This window comes from Cibotium barometz, chromosome 42 (genome assembly GCF_041138505.1).
Source record: "Cibotium barometz isolate CiBa-2024 chromosome 42, ASM4113850v1, whole genome shotgun sequence".
NCBI classification, from domain to species: Eukaryota; Viridiplantae; Streptophyta; class Polypodiopsida; order Cyatheales; family Cibotiaceae; genus Cibotium; species Cibotium barometz.
This window is the reverse complement of record NC_141087.1, coordinates 12,245,927-12,265,449: the sequence shown is the minus strand read 5'-3', so window position 1 is coordinate 12,265,449 and position 19,523 is coordinate 12,245,927. Positions and strand designations below refer to the sequence as shown.

Below are 19,523 nucleotides of genomic sequence, written 5' to 3'. Positions count from 1 at the left end.
AAGAAAGCGAGTCAGCACGTTACTGCCTTCAGATAGTGTGGGTGTCGGATCCGTGACTTGAGAACAACCAAACCATGATCTGACTTGATAGACATGTGGATCACACTTCATTTATCTTGGAGACTAAGTTGGACATCAATCGGACCATCCGAGCACCTGTGCAGCCCATCCTTGCCAATGTCATACCAGATAATGCCAAAAGTGCAAATCATGATTGACAAGCCCTGTTCACGTGCATATAACTCAAAAAATGGTGCAAAACTGAAATCTTACCTGAACTAAAAAGCTATTTTCCTATAAAAGTACTTCACTTTTGTCTTCTTCATCGCTCTCATTTGAGGTACCACAAAAAGGTTACATCACGTCCAAAATTTCTCATGTTGGTTATAAACAGCCATGTACAAGCTAATGTTAAACCCTGTTGATGGTCTGGTATGGCACCTAAGGCCCTTGAGCATGGCATAAACATGTGGTATTGACCTAGGCCAGCCTATCCACCAAGTTCAACCTCCATCTAAGCATCCGTGTGGCCACAATCACCATTTTTATCTTTGGCCTTCTGATCGACCTACACTGTAGAAGCTGCTGGTTGGATCTGTGTTCATCAGTACGTCCACGTAGATCATCCAAATCAAGATCCGATCGCATGCCATGAATCCTTAGAGCTAATGCACATCCCATGCCTATCAAATCTTACAAATCACTTTCATGTTGGTCGTACTGCACCCGGATGCATGGGCCCCAATTGGAGTACTAATAGTAGCGGTGAACTTTTCGGCTTGCAAGGGTTTGCTCATGTAGCAGAAATGTTGCCAAAGACCTTCAGCCCTAAAACGAAGCCACTACAACCACCAAGATCTCACCAAATCCCAAGAAAGTGAGTCAGTACGTTACTGCCTTTAGATAGTGTGGGTGCCGGATCTGTGACGTGAGAACAACCAAACCATGATCCGACTTGATAGACATGTGGACCACACTTCATTTATCTTGGATACTAAGTCGGACGTCAATTAGACCATTCAAGCACCTATGCAGCCCATTCTTGCCAATGTCGTACACAGACAATACCAAAAGTGCGAACCGTAATCAGCAGGGCCTGTTTGCGTGCATATAACTCAAAACTGGTGCAAAATTCAAATCTACCTTGATCTAAAAAGCTATTTTCCTATAAAAGTACTTCACTTTTGTCTTTTGCATCTCTCATCTGAGGTACCACAAAAAGGTTACATCGCATCCAAAATTTCTCATATTGGCTAACAACCATGTACAAGCCAACGTTAGACCCTGTTGACGGTTTGGTATGGCACCCGAGGCACCTGAGCATGTCATAAACATGTGGTGCTGACCTAGGCCAACCTATCCACCAGGTTCAGCATTCATCTGACCATCCATGTGGCCACAATCGCCATTTTTATCTTTGACCTTCCGATCGACCTACACTACAGAACCTGCTAGTTGGATTTGTATTCACTACATCCATGCAAATCATCCGAATCGAGATCCAATCACATGGCCATGAATCCTTATACCTAATGCACATCCCACGCCTATCAAATCTTACAAATAACTTTCATGTTGGTCGTACGGCACCTGGATGCATGGGCCCCGATTGTAGTACTAATAACAGTGGTGAACTTTTTGGCCTGCAAGGGAAGCAAAGATGTTTCCAAAGACCTGCAGCCCTAAAACAAAGCCACTACAGCCACCAAGATGTCACCAAATACCAAGAAAGTGAGTCAGCACGTTACTCCCTTCAGATAGTGTGAGTGCTGATCCGTGACCTGAGAATGACCAAACTTTTTGGCCTGCAAGGGTTTGCTCATGTAGCAAAGATGTTTCCAAAGACCTGCAGCCCTAAAACAAAGCCACTACAGCCACCAAGATGTCACCAAATGCCAAGAAAGTGAGTCAGCACGTTACTCCCTTCAGATAGTGTGAGTGCTGATCCGTGACATGAGAATGACCAAACCTGACTTGATAGACATGTGGACCATACTTCATTTATCTTGGATACTAAGTCGGACATCAATCGGACCATGCGAGCACCTGTGCAGCCCATCCTTGCCAATATCGTAGTACAGACAATGCTAAAAGTGCAAACCGTGATCGGTAGGGCTTATTCGCATGCATATAACTCAAAAATGGTGCAAAGTTCAAATCTAACTTTAGCTAAAAAGCTATTGTCCTATAAAAGTATTTCACTTTTGTCTTCTACATCTCTCTCATCCGAGGTACCAAAAAAAGGTTACATCGCGTCAAAACTTTCTCATGTTGGCTTGTACATGGCTATAAATAGCCATGTACAAGCCAACGTTAGACCTTGTTGACAGTCTGGTATGGCATCCAAGGCACCCGAGCATGGCATAAACATTTGGTGCTGACCTAGGCCAACCTATCCACCAAGTTTATTCTCCATCTGTTGGCTATAAATAGCCATGTACAAGCCAACGTTAGACCTTGTTGACAGTCTGGTATGGCATCCGAGGCACCCGAGCATGGCATAAACATTTGGTGCTGACCTAGGCCAACCTATCCACCAAGTTTATTCTCCATCTGACCATCCGTGTGGCCATAATCACCATTTTTATCTTTGACCTTTTAATCGACCTACACTACAGAAGCTGCCAGTTGGATCTGTGTTCATTACATCCACGCAGATCATCCGAACCGAGATTCGATCGCATGGCCATGAATCCTTAGACCTAATTCACATCCCACGCCTATCAAATCTTACAAATCACTTTCATGTTGGTCGTACGGCATCCCCCAATTGTAGTACTAACAATAGCAACGAACTTTTTGACCTGCTAGGGTTTGCTCGTGCAGTAGAGATGATGCCCAAGACTTTTAGCCCTAAAACAAAGCCACTACAACCACCACCAAGATGCCGCCAAATGCCAAGAAAGTGAGTTAGCGTGTTACTACCTTCACGTCGTGCGAATGCCGACTCGTGACCTGAGAACGACCACAAACCATGATCCGACTGATAGACATGTGGACCGCACTTCATTTATCATGGATACTAAGTCGGGCATCAATCGGACCATCCAAGAACTTGTACGGCCCATCCTTTCCAATGTCGTATCGCCTATCCCAAAAGTACGAACCATGACCGACAGGGCTTGTTCACGCGCATATAACTAAAAAACAACGCAAAATTCAAATCTAACTTAAAATAGAAAGCTATTGTCCTATGAAAGTACTTCACTTTTGCCTTCTACATCTCTCTCATCCGAGCTACTAGGAAAAGTTACATTGTGTCAAAAATGTCTCCTACTGGCTAAATAGACTGTAAAAGCCATGTACAAGCCAACGTCAGACTCTGTTGACGGTTTTGTATATGGTGTAGACCTAGGCCAACCTATCCACCAAGTTCAGACTCCATCTGACCATCTTGTGGCCTTTGACCTTTTAGTTGACATGCACTGCAAAAGCTGCCAGTTGGATCCATGTTCACTGCATCCATGTAGATCATTCGAATCGAATCCAATCACGTGGCCATGAATACTTAGACCTATTGCACATCCTAGGCTCTTGAAATCTTGCAAATCACTTTCTTGTTGGTAGTATAGAAATTGGATGCATAAGGGGTTTCTCATGTAGCAGAGATGTTGCCCAAGATCTGCAACCCCCAAATAAAGCCACTACAGCCACCAAGATATTGCCAAACACCAATAAAGTGACTCAACACATTATTGCATTCAGGTAGTGCAGGTGCCAATCCGTGACCTGAGAACAACTAAACCATGATATGACTTGATAGACATGTGGACCACACTTCATTTATCATGATACTAATTTAGATGTCAATCAGACCATCCCAGCACCTATGTGGCCCATCCTTGCCAATGTCAGAATTGATAATGCCAAAAGTGCAAACCGTTTGACCGACAGGGGCTAGTCGTGTGTGTATAACCCAAAATTCCGTGCAAAGTTAAAATCTAAGTTAACTAGAAAACTTTTGTACCATAAAAGTACTTTAATTTTGTACCATATCAGTACTTTACTTTTGTCTTCTACATCTCTCTCATCCAAGCTACCATGAAAAAGTTCCATTGCATCCAAAATGTCTCTTATTGGCTATAAACATCCAAAACATCCATGTACAAGCCATTGTCAAACCCTATTGATGGTTTGGTATGGCACCCAAGGCACTTGATCATGTCATAAACATGTGGTTAAGACCTAGGCTAGCCTATCAACCAAGTTCAGACTCTATCTGGCCATCCGTGTGGCCACAGTTGCCAATTTTGTCTTTGACCTTCCAGTCAACTTGCATTGTAGAAGCTACCAATCGGATCCACGTTCACTGCGTCCATGTAGATCATCCTAACCGAGGTCTAATCACATGGCCATGAATCTACTTGGGTTTTCTAGGGTTTTCTCATACAGGCAGACCAATACTAACCATATAGGCACTTGGAAAAAGTACCTAGATATGTGGATATGACTTTAGATCCTGAATTGGACACACCAGTCACATGTTGTAGCCATGTTTCTAGAGGCTTTGACTCAAGTTTGATAAGGTCTGACGACATGACCATATCTCAGAATGGCCGGGTTAGACGTAGTCGTAAGCCTCTTTTGAGCGTCCAATGAGTAATTTGGTGATGCATACATGTCAAGTTCCTTCATAGCTACGTGCACCATACTTGAACCAAGGGCTGACCATTAACATCATCCATAGTAAGCTCAAACCTATCATCTCTAGTTGGGTTCTGCTCTTTCAACTTCTTGCGGGTCTTCTCCCATCATTTAGAGTCCTATTGCTAGGCGTGTGCATGACCATGGAGCTCAAAGCACAAATGACAAAGATGGACATAGACTATGATCTCCAAAACGGATCAAAGTAAGATGTTAACACTAGCTTTTCCTCATTCTATATCTTTTTTGGGTATGTTACTGATGTGATGACTGCTCTCTTGTCATTTAGAACATTGAGGGGATGAATGTGCGAGGCCATGAACCTAGGAGGAATTCATACGAGGAAGCTTAGGTTAGGACAAAGATAGTGTTAAATCTTAATTCCATAGCAACGGGAAAAAATGTAAAGCTCAAAACTGTAAAAATATAGGAGGTTTATAATAATGTACCACAAAATTAAAGGAGGCATGTAAAAAACAGGGGGAAAGAGGTTACACAAGGGTTTTTAAATTTGCCTTTGAACGCATGTGATACGCATGATTTTCTGTAGGTGCACCCCCCCTCCAAGGAAATGGGTAAGTTTCTTGGGCAATACTTTGAGTATGCATGAAGACAGATCACAAGATAGGTTTCAAGCTAAAAACCCTATGTTAGAAGTGGTAAATTAAATGGTCTCCCCCCTGACTAGATAGAGATCTATTGAACATAAGGAATGCTATTAATGGAAATTAAGTTTTGGGAGAAACAAAATAACCAAGTTACCAAGCTTGTTGTTGTTAGGGCTTAGGGGAGCTTGAAAAGGGAATCAAAGATGGGATTATTAAACTGATCCCTTAGAAATTAGCTTGTGATTCCTTTAAGCATTGGAGACCCACCACTTTGCTTATTAACATTATTTATAAAATTCTTGCCAAGCTGGTTGCAATCAAAATCTCCCCTCTTCTCCAGGAGAGTCTCAACAAAAGAGATAATTTTATTAAGGGAGGTCAATTTATGACAATACCATGAATGTCTTGGTTGGGAATTAATTTGTTGTTGTTCTCTATGAAAAAAATTGTATAATGTTCTAACTTAACCTTGAAAAGACCTATGATAGAGTCCCCATTAGTCGTTTGTTAGCAAGATGTTATAGAATTTAGGATTTGGTAGGCAGATTTCTAAATGTGTCTTCACATTAGGAAGAGGTGCTTATTCTTAACTTATGATGATCAATGGCTCCATGGTTGGTTGGTTCCCTTTGATTTGATATGTGACATAAGGGTTCCCTCTTACTCCTCTACTCTTTGGCATTGCCACTCCTCCCTTGGTTTTTGCTTTAGAGAAGGCAACTCTTGGAGGTGATATCTCTGGTTTGAAAATGGGTGAGTTTAGTCAGCTAGTTATTCAATGTTTTCTTCATGATTTACTATTTTTCCTCAAGGCTAATAGTGACAATGTTAGGAGGGCTTTGAATATTGTTCAGTGTCTTGCCACTGCTTGTGACTCTAAGTGTAACACTACCAAATCCAAGATTATCAATCTGAATGAGGATGAGTCTTTTGAGTTGCATAGCTAGGGCTATCAAGTTGAAAGGGGGACACCCATGAGTAGATGTACTACTGGTAGAATTTACAAGGAGATGGTCTTATCTGTTTGTAATGTTAATAGAGTGAATAAACTTTGGAGGCTGAACTATGTCTAGCAGCAGGTGTGGAGGGAGAGATGGGAGGATATTTGGAGATGGTCTTATCTATTTGCAGTGTTAATAGAGTGAATAATCTTTGGAGGTTGAACTCGGTCTAGCACGCACCCTGTGGTTCGTTCTCCCGGGGTCCCCCTCTTGGGGCGACGGGCTCCAAGGTAGACAACAACCTCGACCAAATCTACCAAACGGTGTGGAGGGAGAGATGGGAGGATATTTGGAGCTTGCAAATCCCTCTATGTTTTTGTGGAAATGCATGATTGACGCTCTACCTATTATTGAGAAAATATGCATAGGAGATGGGTTGGGCCCTAGATGTTTGAATGCTAAAGGAGATACTTAGCACTTGCTTGCGGGTTGCCCAACCTCTTCGTGTGGTTCAAGGTGAACATAAGTTTGTCTCCCAAGTGTTGTAGACTCGAGTGCCCTAGACTCATTGGGTTTTAGGCAAGAAATTTGGCCATGCTCAGGGGCCTCTAACACTTTTTGGGTTCATGAGATTTATAGTGTTATCAGAAATTTGGAGTTCAAGGAATGAATTAATGTATGGGGATGGAGGAAACCAAATCCCTGATGTTAAATGTTTATTGATGTTATGTAGGTCAGATAGAGAAAGATTGTTGGAGCAAGAAGAAGACTCCTAACAACATTCAAGGAAACATCATGGTGAAAGATGATCCAAATGAAGGGAGGAAGCCAATCATCGGAAATACCTTTCTAGTCAATGGAAGATGGCATCCCTCTCAGCTTGTGTTTATACCCAATCATTATATTCCTACCCTTGTGTAAAACTACAAGCTTTAAGCCAACATTGTAGCCTATGAGGCATTTGTGAGATAACAGACCACTTTAGCAAATGGCTAAGAGTGTAGGATTAGAGTATATATGGTGGTAGTAGTTCATCACTTAAGGGAGAGTGTTAAAATGTCAAGTGATGTGGAGAAGATGTATGGAGCAAGGGGGAGTGGTATGAGACCCTCAAACATTTGTAATGGTTGCATAAGTCATAGACTATGATTCAAAGGTTAAAGGGAGCCCAAAGATTAATGAAAAGGTCCAAAAGGCTAGCCCATGTGGAGGGCAGAATTAGGCACCTAGAACAAGTGGGAATGGAGGCTTTATGGGTGCTTACTTCAAGGCAGATGGAGGCCTCATGGGTGTTCACTTCAAGCAAGATGGAGGCCTCATGGGTGTTCACTTCAAGGAAGATGGTGCTCAAAGCTAGAAAAGATTAGGGGTTACTTTTAAGGAAGCTTATGGGCTGCCATGATTAATGGCTATACTCAAGCCTATAAAAGGCACTCTATCTAATGGATTAAACATATGAGCTTTTGAGTTAGACCTCTTGCCTTATCATTATCTTGTCATTTGCTTCAATTTTGTCATTAGATTTGTCATTAGGGTTGATATCTTTATTACTTTTAGCATGCTAAGATGATTAGTTTAATTCATTTCTACACACCCTAATGGCAACTCTAGATGATGCGAATCTCAAGTGAAAATAGAGAAAAAGAGATTAAACTAATCAGAAGATAACAACAATGCAAGAGGTTAGATTCAACACTCACACTTGCATTATATTAGGTGCTGTTAAATAGGCACCCAATCATTAGCACCTTGCTTTTCTTAATCCACTACCTAATATAACCCTAATATGGCTCCATTGATTTTCCTTGATTCAAGGCTCATCATTTGACGCTCATTGTTAACTTTCTTGCACCTACTAGCCCACCTATTCTAGGTGCCTTCTTTTGATGCTATCTTGGGCTAATTCTTACCCACATACATTATGACTTATGGCCCATTTACTCATTTACTCATCTGACATTTGATTTGACATCCTTCACATAATTTCCAAAGGCTCATCATTTGATGCTCATTGTTAACTTTCTTGCACCTACTAGCCCGCCTATTCTAGGTGCCTTCTTTTGATGCTATCTTGGGCTAATTCTTACCCACATACATTATGACTTATGGCCCATTTACTCATTTACTCATGTGACATTTGATTTGACATCCTTCACATAATTTCCAAAGGTTCCCCTTAATGCCCAAATCAATGTACCCTTCATCACTTGTTATTGTCCTAGCATCATATTCATGAACTTTTGGTTCTTTAGCTCTATCTTTGTAGCCTAGGAGAAGGGTCAATAGGCTTCATCCTAGGATCATCTAACTTGAGTTTAGCAAGTTTTAGGAATGGCAACAATTTTGTTGCATTTGGCTTAGGATCATGAGGTACATCTAGAGCATTAAGCTTCAAATCATTAATCTTTGGAGTGTGAAGCTCATGAGGATTCCACTCAAAAATATAGAATTTGGAGCAAGGAGCTCTAATGAGCAGCTCCTTGGGGCTCAACTGGCTCAACTAGCTAGTAACACCAACAATGTACCCTAAAAACTTAACTCTTTTATTCTTGGGTTTTCCCTTTTTGATCTTATTTTATGCTAAGGGGAGTTCAAAGTTCCCGATCGAATGGACGAAGAGAGTCTCATTTGGCGATTTCATCCTCCGTGTCTTATTTAGAAAGCACTTGTATCATTTGGGTCCACCCTACTGTTCGCTTTCATTTTTTTAAACCTTTAGAGACTTGGTTTTTCAAGTATGCACACACTCGTTCCCTTTTGCTTTCACTCACATATGCCACAACCTTTTACACATGCACCCCTTAAAATTTCATAAAAACCATCATAATAATAGCACTCCTCCATGACAATAAACTTTATGTACACAATAAAAACTTTATTATTTATTCCAAAATCCATAACCTATCCTAGTGTTGATGAGTTGAGGCCGTCTCTCGACCATCCCTATCAAGGAAAGATTCTTATTTCAATACAACCACCCAACTCCCCACGCTTTCCATGAAAATCTTCCTCTAAAACTATGTCTGGGATCTAGTGTAGCAAGCCCGATGCACCTGGAGGCACCTGGAGGTCACTTCACCTCATTGGCCTACTAGCAAGCTTGATGCACCTCTAGGTTGCTTCCCTTATTGGCCTACTAGCAAGCGTGATGCACCTCTAGGTTGCTTCCCTTAGAGGGCATACCTGAGACCACACCCACGACTCTACACCAGGGTGGGTCAAGGCCGTGGTTACCTAATAAGGATGGTCATGTAGACCAATTCTGTTGCAAACGGAAGCAAGATGAGACATATAAAACCACATAAAGCATGGAAACATACATACCAAGAATACCATGAAAGCTCCAACACGTAGGGAGAGGGAGAGAGAGAGAGAGAGAAGCATTGGCTCAATCAGCCCCACAACTGAGTGCCATGAATGGTCTCCTCAGTGGGTATTTATAAATTTTATTAAGATAAATTGGCAAAGGCCAATTACAATGTTTTTTTTGCCCAATTTAGGACTTTTGATACAAGAGGGTGTTCTCACATGAAGAGTGTGTGTGTATACAAATAGTGTGCACATAATAGTGCATGGCCATACATGAATATAGGGTGTCTACATAAATCTTCATGGTTGAGAGTGTTCACATAAATCATTCTGTGGATTCCAACATTCTTCCCCGTTGAAAATGCAATTGTCCTCAGTTACATAAAGAGTCAATCGAAACATTTCACTTGTGATGTATGACCTGTACTCATAGAGAAGTAAAACTAGAAAGTAAATTGTTAAATAAAAAGTAAAATCAGAATACATATTGCTTTAAAGAAATTCAATGGCCCATACACATTATGCACACACTAACTTTGCAAGTGATCGACTGTTTCCCACGAAACAACCCATAAATGCGTCGAGTTAGAGGTGATCAAGCTTTCTCACGCATGATAATCCAACAATAATTCATCAATAATGCTAGCATTTCCGTCATTCCCATTGCTTAAAAACCTCGTGCAATACGTCAACTCGATGACCTTTGCACGGAATAAATTCAACTGTAAAATATCATACCTCGTGCAATATCTCAATTGTGGTGACCTTTGCTTACATCCAATTGTGGTGACCTTTGCTTAAATCCAATTGTATAATATCAAATTGTATAATATCAAACCTCGTGCAATACTTCAAATTGTGGTGACCTTTGCTTAAATCCAATTGTATAATATCAAACCTCGTGCAATACCTCAATTCGGTGACCTTTGCATGGAAAAAAGTATAAATTTTAATCATGTGAGACCTTTGTCGGTGCATTGGTAACACCTCAACCGGTACCCTTACTCAAGAAATTCGTGTGATACCTCAACTCCATGACCTTCACACACCCGCATTAGCCCTTACACCAAAAGTCAATCAAGGCAAGGCGTGTGTGTCCCTAGCGTATTCTAGAATTGTAATGAAGTGAACACTTATCGATATTGAAGAAATAATACCATAGAAAGGGAACTCATCTTGTTTGAAAGTCGAGTGTTGAGCCATGACATCGGACTCTATGATTTTTGTAGTGTTGCATGAGTTTGACGAGGTAAACGGAGTGAGGAAAGGAAGTGAAAGGTTTGAGAAGAAGCTTATAGGGTAGGTGGGAGGGGTACGATGAGGATACACTTGCAAAAGAATTAGAACCAGACAAACATGGCCTATATAATTGTATATGTGTGTGTGTGTGTGTGTGTGTGTGTGTGTAAATAAAATCGTAAACTTTAACTAAATATACAATTTGGAGAGAAAAACTATGTGCATGTGCATCTCAATTACAAAGCTTCATATAAAAGAATCTACAATATCTACATCGAAGTGTTGATTTGGGCGACTCAAAGATTCAAGTCGAATAAAGAAAAGCGCTTATAGTATGATGCCTTGAAAAAATCATAAAATCCATATCAAGAATTAATAGGTTAGTTCTTAAAAAAAACAAAAAAAACAAAAAACCAGTGAATATATACACTTTAAATGATTTGATGGAAACATACCTACCACCGTAGTGTGATTCTCACCGCTCATGATAGATTGTTTGATAAAAAAAACTAATAATCTCAAAAGAACATGATATCCATATAAATAGAGTTGCTTTTTTTTTGTTTTTAATTTTAGAGACATATAAATTTTATCACACTATAGATAAACGTAGATCCCTAATTATTACTTTTTTTTTTCTATGTTTAGAAAGGACTTACAAATCTGGCCTATACTAGAGAGAGAGAGAGAGAGAGAGAGAGAGAGAGAGAGAGAGAGAGTAAGCATGTTCAATGGAGGAAAGAAGTGGTAGAGAGAAACAAAGAGATGAAAACTTAGCTTTTCATTCTTCTTCTTCCTTCGCTTGATCTGCTTTTTTCTTCTTCAACATAAAAGCATAAAACAAAGAAGAGATTAGAAGAAGGTAGAAAATTAGAAACATGCTTATTAATCATTACTTAATTATGTGGAGATTAACAAAAATCATATCAGGTAAGAGAAATCACTTATCTCTCCAGTCGCTACTTTTTCTTTAAAAAAAGCAGCAGTCACTGTTTTTATCATAACTTTTGATCTCGAATTCTAATTAAGGAGTTTTTTAGTGCGTTGAAAAGCTTGAATTATGATCTACAACTTTGTAGAAGAGGTTGAAATCTGAATCTATGATTTATTATGTAGAAATTTTTATTTACGCAACCTGTTAAAAAAACAACACAAAAGAGCAACCCCGGATAGCAGTCCACTAATCTGGTCATAACTTTTGCTAGAAAACTCCGATTGAGGATCTTTTTAGTGCGTTGTAAAGCTGACAATAAGCTCTACAACTTTGTAGAGGAAGTCAAAATCTCAATCTATGACCTATTAGTTCAAAAACGTGATTTACATAAAAAGCACAAAAAAAGCAACCCCGAGAGCATAGCCAAGCTCTGATACCACTGTTGCAAACGGAAGTAAGGTGAGATATATAAAACCACATAAGGCATGGAAACATACATACCAAGAATACCATGAAAGCTCCAACACGTAGGGAGAGGGAGAGAGAGAGAGAAGCATTGGCTCAGTCGGCCCTGCAAACAACTGAGTGCCATGAATGGTCCCCTCAGTGGGTATTTATAGTTTTTACTAAGATAAATTTGGCAGAAGCTAGTTACAATGCTTTTTTTTGCCCAATTTAGGACTTTTGATACAAGAGGGTGTTCTCACATGAAGAGTGTATGTATCCAAATAGTGTGCACATAATAATGCATGGCCATACATGAATATAGGGTGTCTACATAAATCTTCATGGTTGAGAGTGTTCACATAAATCATTCTCCGATTCCAACAAATTCTACTAGAAGTATGATAAAGGGAGATAGGGCTCTGCCATCGTTAATTCATATACATGCCATACAAAGGTAGTAAAAATGTATCCTAAGTACTCATTCTCCAAATTATAAACTTTACTTAAATCCACATGCATATGCTTGTAGGCATCCATGCATTTTGATTCTCAAACCAAATCGTTAAAATCAGAAAACATCCCTTTGCGATTTCTCATCTCAAGGTCTTCTAGTCCTCGAGATCCATGCTCGTTCCCAAGATGTATGATGTATTAATGGTTATGTTTTGGGAGCACTTTTGTTGCACATGCGTAATAATTTGGTTGTGCATTAAATTTGTGGATAAATGTCTTTTATGTTTTATGTGTTTTCAAATTATGAATATTGTAGATATATTGTAAAGTTTGAAAAGACCAGGCTTCTTTAAGTAAAATTTGTATACTTTCCATTTTTCCACTATCTTTTCACTGTGATGCTAAGTATAGTATCTTTATTTAAGTGAAAGAAACCTTACATATGTTGCTCGATTAGTGCTGCCAGGTTCATGACCATGGGCAATGTTGTTGCTCTTCTAAAAAGTAAAATCACCCTTTTGTGTGTAGTAAGCCGTGATGTGCAATTGGAGAGAGAGAGAGACTTGCTATGTCAAGTAGGAGGATAACTTATTGGTCCTACGCCTTTAGTAGTGCCTTTGGCAAGATATATTGAGGAGTGAAGAGTTTAGGCTAGTCAAAGAGAAGATTCAATCTGGACCATAAAGTTTTGACATTTTTAAAATTCTAAGACTGTTCCACATAAGTTGGATGTTATAGGTTTAATAAACGTAGTTGCATATTTTTGGTCCTTTTTTTTGAAGTGACACCTATTGGTGGAAATGATGATTGCAAGTCACTTTGAGGAATGTTTCAATGTAGCTTGGTCTTCGAGGCATATATAGCTTGGGAGGAGGATCCCTTAATACACATGCTTTAGAAAGGGTGAGAAAAATCTTGGTGAAAGAAAAGCTTGCAAAAATGCATGAGCCTGCACCTATACCTACAAGGGAGCGCTTTGTGCCGACACCCTACAGGGGAGCTTCGCATGCTCTGCATAGCATGCATATTAGAAAGAGTCTCTTCCACTTTTTAAAGAAATAGAACAGGTGAGAAAAAAATTGAAGGCCCATGGTCCCGTGCATTTTTTAAAGATTTTTTTTTTTGGGAGAGGGCTTTAAGTGAGATGTGAAAGAAATTCTTGAGTAGGGGTCAAGATTCAAGGAAAGAGAAGAGTTTCAATGGTCAAGATCTTGCCAAGTGGATAGTCTCTCCATTTAGGGATTTCAAAACCCCTTGCTTAAAGATTTAAAAAAAAAGAGTAGGGTGGAATAAATGTGTCCGGTAAAAATGTAATATAATAATATAATAATTACCTTTCTCCCCCCCAAAAAAAAGTGTCCCGTAAAAATCAAGGCAATAAAAAAGAGATTAATTTTTTTCTTAAAAAAAAAAGCAAGAACCTATATAGGCATGTATGCACGAAAGATGCTAATGAAACCCTAGATCAAAGGTACCTCCAACTGAAATATCTCCGTTCTTGTTTTGATGCCATGAATTCTACAGGGCAATTGCAAGATCAAGACCAAGGGTAGAAGACGCACAGAGAGAAAACAGAGATTTCGTCCCGATCGCCATGGATTCTGCCACTCCAGCAGCATCCGCGTCAGTAGCAGCCGCAGCAGGTGCAGCAAAATCCTCATCAGAGCAGAAAGCTTACAACCCTTACCCCAATTCTAGCCCTAAGCTTAACCCTACTCCTGACCCTAGCACTAAGGCCTCTCGATGGAGCGATGCACCCCCCGGTAGCAATGTTAATTCGGGCTCTGAACCCCCCCACAAGAAGGTAAGAAATGATGTATCTAGCGTTGTAAACGCAGGTGATTCCACGGCCGGCTATGGTGCCGCAGCTAGTGGCTATGGCGAAGGCCCTCCAGGTTTGGCCTACACACGATCAGCAGCAGCAACAACGGCTGCGCCGAGCTATGGAGTTTCTGGAGGGTATGGAGCACAGCAGCCAACTCCGGGCTATCAGAGTTATGGACCTCAGTATCAGGCCCTTCCTCCTGCATATGGCAGCTTTGCCCCTGGGTCTGCCAAGGGCACAGGTGCCCTCTTCTACAAAACAAAGCTTTGCACCAAATTCAAGATTGGAACTTGCACTTTTAATGAACGATGCCACTTTGCACATGGCACAGAAGATCTTAGAAAGCCTCCACCTTTCTGGGAAAGCATGGTAGGAGGAGTTTCTGCAGGTGCTGCCGCCACTGGGACACCTGGAGGAGCTTACATGGGACAGACAAGAGCTAAGACCAGGCTTTGCAGGTACTTTGCAGATGGGAACTGTCCCTATGGCGATCGTTGCAACTTCTTGCATGGCAATGAAGAGACACAGAAAACGCTGGGAGCAGGTGGACCTCATGTTGCCACTGGTATGCAAGGGCCTGCCGTTGCAACAGGTAAATTCAAGCCTCAGTCTTTGTGCAGATTGGGAGTGGATTTGTCTTTACGCATGTGGAACTTGTTCTCTCATGATGATCCTTGTGGGTGACGTAGACATGAGTAGGTTGTCATGACATGCAGTCTAGATTTATGCTGGCAGCTCCGACGCTTTCTGAGTGATAAACTAACGAAATTAAGGGGCAATGCACTTTAGTATTTAAGGTTACTTTCTGTTCTTTGTGACGTGGCCTTCCATTGACATGTGTCATAACCTATAGACATGGCAGGTGTTGAGTTCACACTGTTGTTGAGGGTTGATCCCACCTGACTCAAATTCCATTCTTTGAATTGGTAGAGGAATTAAAGCTAATGTTGACTAGAGGAATAACACGCTAAGGTAATGAACTTTTCTCCTCAGCTCCGGGGGATGTTAAAGAGAGAGAGCTATGTTCTTGTTCACTTTGCCCTTCTTGCCATGGATGAATGGAAATCCTTTAAGAGAAAGGGAATGGCAATGATGCTCATTCTTGCCAGTGCTGTGTCAAGGCCCCCGGGTAAGGCCACCACATCTCTCAAGGCTTTGCAACAAATTAGTGAGTCGGGGCAGGTCTACCGGTGGATGTTGGTCTGCAGATTGAGAATTAGGTACAGGCACATCACGTGTCTTGCCCATTTCAATTTGGGCACCTAGGCCACCATCCCATGTGGACACGGAGGCAGGAGGTGTCTGGGCCGCACAATTTTTAGTTTTACAATATCTGATGTGTGATTATGAAATCATTTCTAGTGCCTTTGGGTGGTTGTGGTATATGTACTGCATTGTAAAATATCTAGAACTTCTGCTGTTGTTTGTCTTTAATTTTTAATGGCTTCTTAGAGTTGATATTTCCTAAGCGATTCTCCTCGCCTAGGCAAGCTACTAACTGTTTGCTTTGTAACTTTATGGGTTTGGTTCAGCACATCTGCAAGGATATGGTGGAGTCTCTGCCTATTCCAATGGTGGCACTTTTTCTAGTAGCATGCAGTATCCCAATCCTAGTCAAGGGTCGGCCGCGCCTAAAGGGTTTACAGATCCAAGCATGGTGAATCCCTCCTCTCTTGCTGTTCCGTACGGGGCACTAGGCGCTCTGGGTTCTGTTGCTGCCCCAAACATAAATCCATATGCAAGTGCGCCAGCCGTGAATCCTTACTCCAGTTCTCAAGATGGTACAAATGGAGCTTCTGCAAATTACTGGAATGTTTCAGGACAAGCCACTAATCCCACTCAAGGATACATCCAGGCTAATCAAACAGTAAACGAAAGCAACCAGTCGGCATCCTGGATGCATAATTTTGGGGTAGGTGGCTATCCTAAAGGGGAGAATGAAGCTGCAATACCTCAGTATTCTCAAGAGCAGCCACAACAGCAACAAAGTGTGAGCACAACACCCTATATGCAGGGTGGTCTTCAGAACACAGAGCAGGGTGGAGCAACACATGATTATCAAGGTGCATACAGCGAAGCTACTTATCCAAACCAGCAAGCGGATTATACTACAAGATATAACTTGGCAGAAGCTTGGGGTGGAAAGATTCAGTAGTGCAGACTGGACTTCTGATGAGATGCTCTCTTGTCTTTCTTTTGTATGATTCTTGAGGTGGCTTGTTGGGTTTTGAAGAATCTGTCAAGCTGTGGGGGGAGGAGAGGCAGCAAGTTTTCCGTTCGATCACTGAACCTTCAATCTCAGCAATCAAGCTTTTTGCAGTGCTTCAAAAAGCCATGTAGTTGCAGCAGCAAGGTGTACAATGCAAGGAGACAGGAAAGCTTTATCCGTACATGTGAAGCAGCATCAATGCCTCAATTAGTGAGGGCAACACCTCATGCAGCTTAATTTAATGTATTTCAAGGTGCAGTGGCAGCCACTGTTTTAAGTAGTTAATATTTTGTCTCCACTTGCCTAGCGGTAGATAATATTTTGTCTCCGGTAGTTAATATCTCATCTCCGCTTGCTTAGTCACAGTTAATTTATCATCTTCACTAGACAGGTATGTTACTGTATTTTTTAAGTTTAAAGAAGTTGAATGGTGCTTTAGGGATAAGTGAAGTCTTTCATGTATACTTGGTAAAACAGTTTTCTTGGCTTCTCAAAGTCGGAAACAAATCTTGTTTCAGGCTCCAGTTGATATTTTGTGAGAGAGAGAGAGAGAGAGAGAGAGGGAGGGAGGTGTGATCATAATTGTGCTATCTGAACTGTACAAAGTAGTCGCCCATCCATTTGTACTGGTACTGCTGATTATATAGCTCACTGCCCCCTTCTTGACTTTAATTGGGTTTTGTTTAACCCAAGGCGGAAAGGAGGGTGGAAACTCCCTCACTAGTTCCCCTTGTGGCCCTTCCTTCTCGGAGGCCCTGGGAATCGTGCTTCGGGAGGGGAGGGGAAAGGAGGGTGGGGGGGTCTGGCACAAGCAGGGGAGTGTTGTATCATGTGGGGATGGGGAAACCATAAAAAAGGATGTGTGGTGTAGCTTGAATGCTTGCTTGTAGCTGCTTAGTCATTCTAGGGAAGGGTGGTTTGCATAGACTTAAGATGCATGGAGATTTCCACGATGACTTGTGAGCTATGAAAATTTATCTACTGAGCTGACATATCTTTATGCATGAACCTTGGGTGCTGATGATGTGAGTGAGGATGCCGTATATCAAGTAGTCTATCATGCTATATGCATGATGGAGTTGATGATTTGAAGGGTTGTGAGTAGACTGTCATGGACTCAAGATCTCACTTCGGTTTTTGTTCAGTTTGGGAAGTATCCTGAACTATCCATTGTCAAGGCAAGAACATGGGCGCAGCAGGGCAGATGGAGGTGTTATGGTGACTGTGCTCTTTGTTGTTCACATATTTAACCAAATACATACGCTGTGAGATTGTTTCTTGAGTAGAAATCGCCCAAGTAATTTGGTGAGAGTGATTGGGTGCTGGTTCCATTCTTGGCAGCCTGCAGGTGGAGCGTATGCCTGTCAAGCTGCTTGGCCACACTGGATGCAGGACTGCCTCTCCACCTCTGCCAGCCAGGAAACATGTGGGTTCCCACATAAGCCCCTGTGGGCATACGAGCTTGTGAACTAGCTACTAGCACATTTGTCATCCTTGCATTTGCAAGCTCTGTCGGTGAACCCACCCTTAGTCTTAACTTGCTAGAGAGGTGAAGTCCTGATTGTGTTTTATTTTGGTTGTTTTTTCCCTCACTCCTTCCACTTTCTGGCCCTCGAATGTGAAATTATTATTATTTAACTTGTGAAAACTTGTGTGGATCTTGACTTTTGCCTTGCCAAGGTTAATATGCAAGTCTTGCTCATCTCAGCTAAAGTGGAGCCCTTTCTTTGTTAATACACACATTAGTGTTTGCCAGCCCTTGCTTATCTCAGCTAAAGTGGAGCCCTTTCTTTGTCAATAAAAATTGCCAACTTTATAGAGAGAGCCTGGCTTAATCTGAGTTGTGTTTTACAGTGATTTGCTGTAATTGTGGCCCAAATGACCTCATATTCCTGCCCTCTTAATCGAGCAGTCAATCATTTGGGGGTTGGGGGCAGAGACAAGACAGAGACAGAGACAGAGACAGAGACAGCGAGCAGGAGAGATAATTCCAGCATCTTATGAGGCCTATTAGACTGTGCTAACATGACTCAATTTACCCAGCTTTTACTTACCACAGTATGGGATGTGCCCTATAGAGCCTGTTTCTTTCATTACTAGGTGGGAGTTTTATTGCCTACTGCATCTACACTCCCAATGATCAATCGTGTTTTTGCTCTTTTTATGTGGATATCCACTTAGTCTACTGGAGTAATCTTAGCACATTTGATCAAGAGCTTGACATGATTCAACCTGCACTGACAATACTTTTTGTCTCCTTGTTATGATTTGTTATAACCTCTCAAAAGTGTGCAAAATTATCAAGTACCAATGTCAGCCAAATCTTCTTGGCTCTGAATACAATTTTCCTACTAATCAGGCTTTTCCAAAACGTAACATGTATGCTTACACAAGCTATACATTTTTTATTCATGGTCTTTCTAAGAAAATGTACTACTTTCTAGTTCAAATTTGGACATTTTTCTAATACTTTCACCAAGCTAAAAATTAGTTCTTCAATTTGTAAGATTCTTTGAGTGACCGACCCACAGGGTACCCCTTGTAGCTGTAGCGCAGTGCTGGTTATTAAAAATGTGGTGTGCATGGTGATATCATAGAAGCCCTTAAGTTTACTGAAAGGTTATAATTTGTAAAATAAATAAGGAATCAAGTGAGAGCATTTGTGTTCTGGACAATCATAATGGTAGCTATTGTGGATATGGCAATTATATCTCATGCACACTCGTAATGGGTTGTGTTACCCGTTAGGTTATGCTTACATTCAGTGGGTCTTGAATTTGTCAATCTTGTGTCTCTTACATTGTATAGACTTTATCTACAAATTTTTGTGAGTTTATCAAGATGCAGTTCAAATAAAAGGTTTCTTACTCACATACCTAGCATAGTACAAGTATTGTTTTGATATTTATGTCTC

At 41.0% G+C, this 19,523-nt stretch overlaps 1 protein-coding gene across 1 annotated transcript; it reads left to right on the top strand.

Annotated features, from left to right (window-relative positions):
* The first annotated feature begins 13,994 nt into the window (after positions 1–13,994).
* LOC147614171 (uncharacterized) lies at positions 13,995–17,128 on the top strand. Its single transcript, XM_086780708.1, has 2 exons — positions 13,995–14,992; positions 15,933–17,128. The coding sequence occupies exons 1-2, from the start codon at positions 14,170–14,172 to the stop codon at positions 16,553–16,555; spliced, it is 1,446 nt and encodes a 481-aa protein (XP_086636834.1). The 5' UTR covers positions 13,995–14,169; the 3' UTR covers positions 16,556–17,128.
* Positions 17,129–19,523: the final 2,395 nt, after the last annotated feature.

What these genes read in the sequence shown, in the direction of transcription:
- LOC147614171 (XM_086780708.1), top strand. Translation starts at nt 14,170, where the DNA reads ATGGATTCTGCCACTCCAGCAGCATCCGCGTCAGTAGCAGCCGCAGCA. An exon ending in AGGGCCTGCCGTTGCAACAG is followed by an intron (nt 14,993 to 15,932) that starts GTAAATTCAAGC and finishes GGTTTGGTTCAG; the next exon opens with CACATCTGCAAGGATATGGT.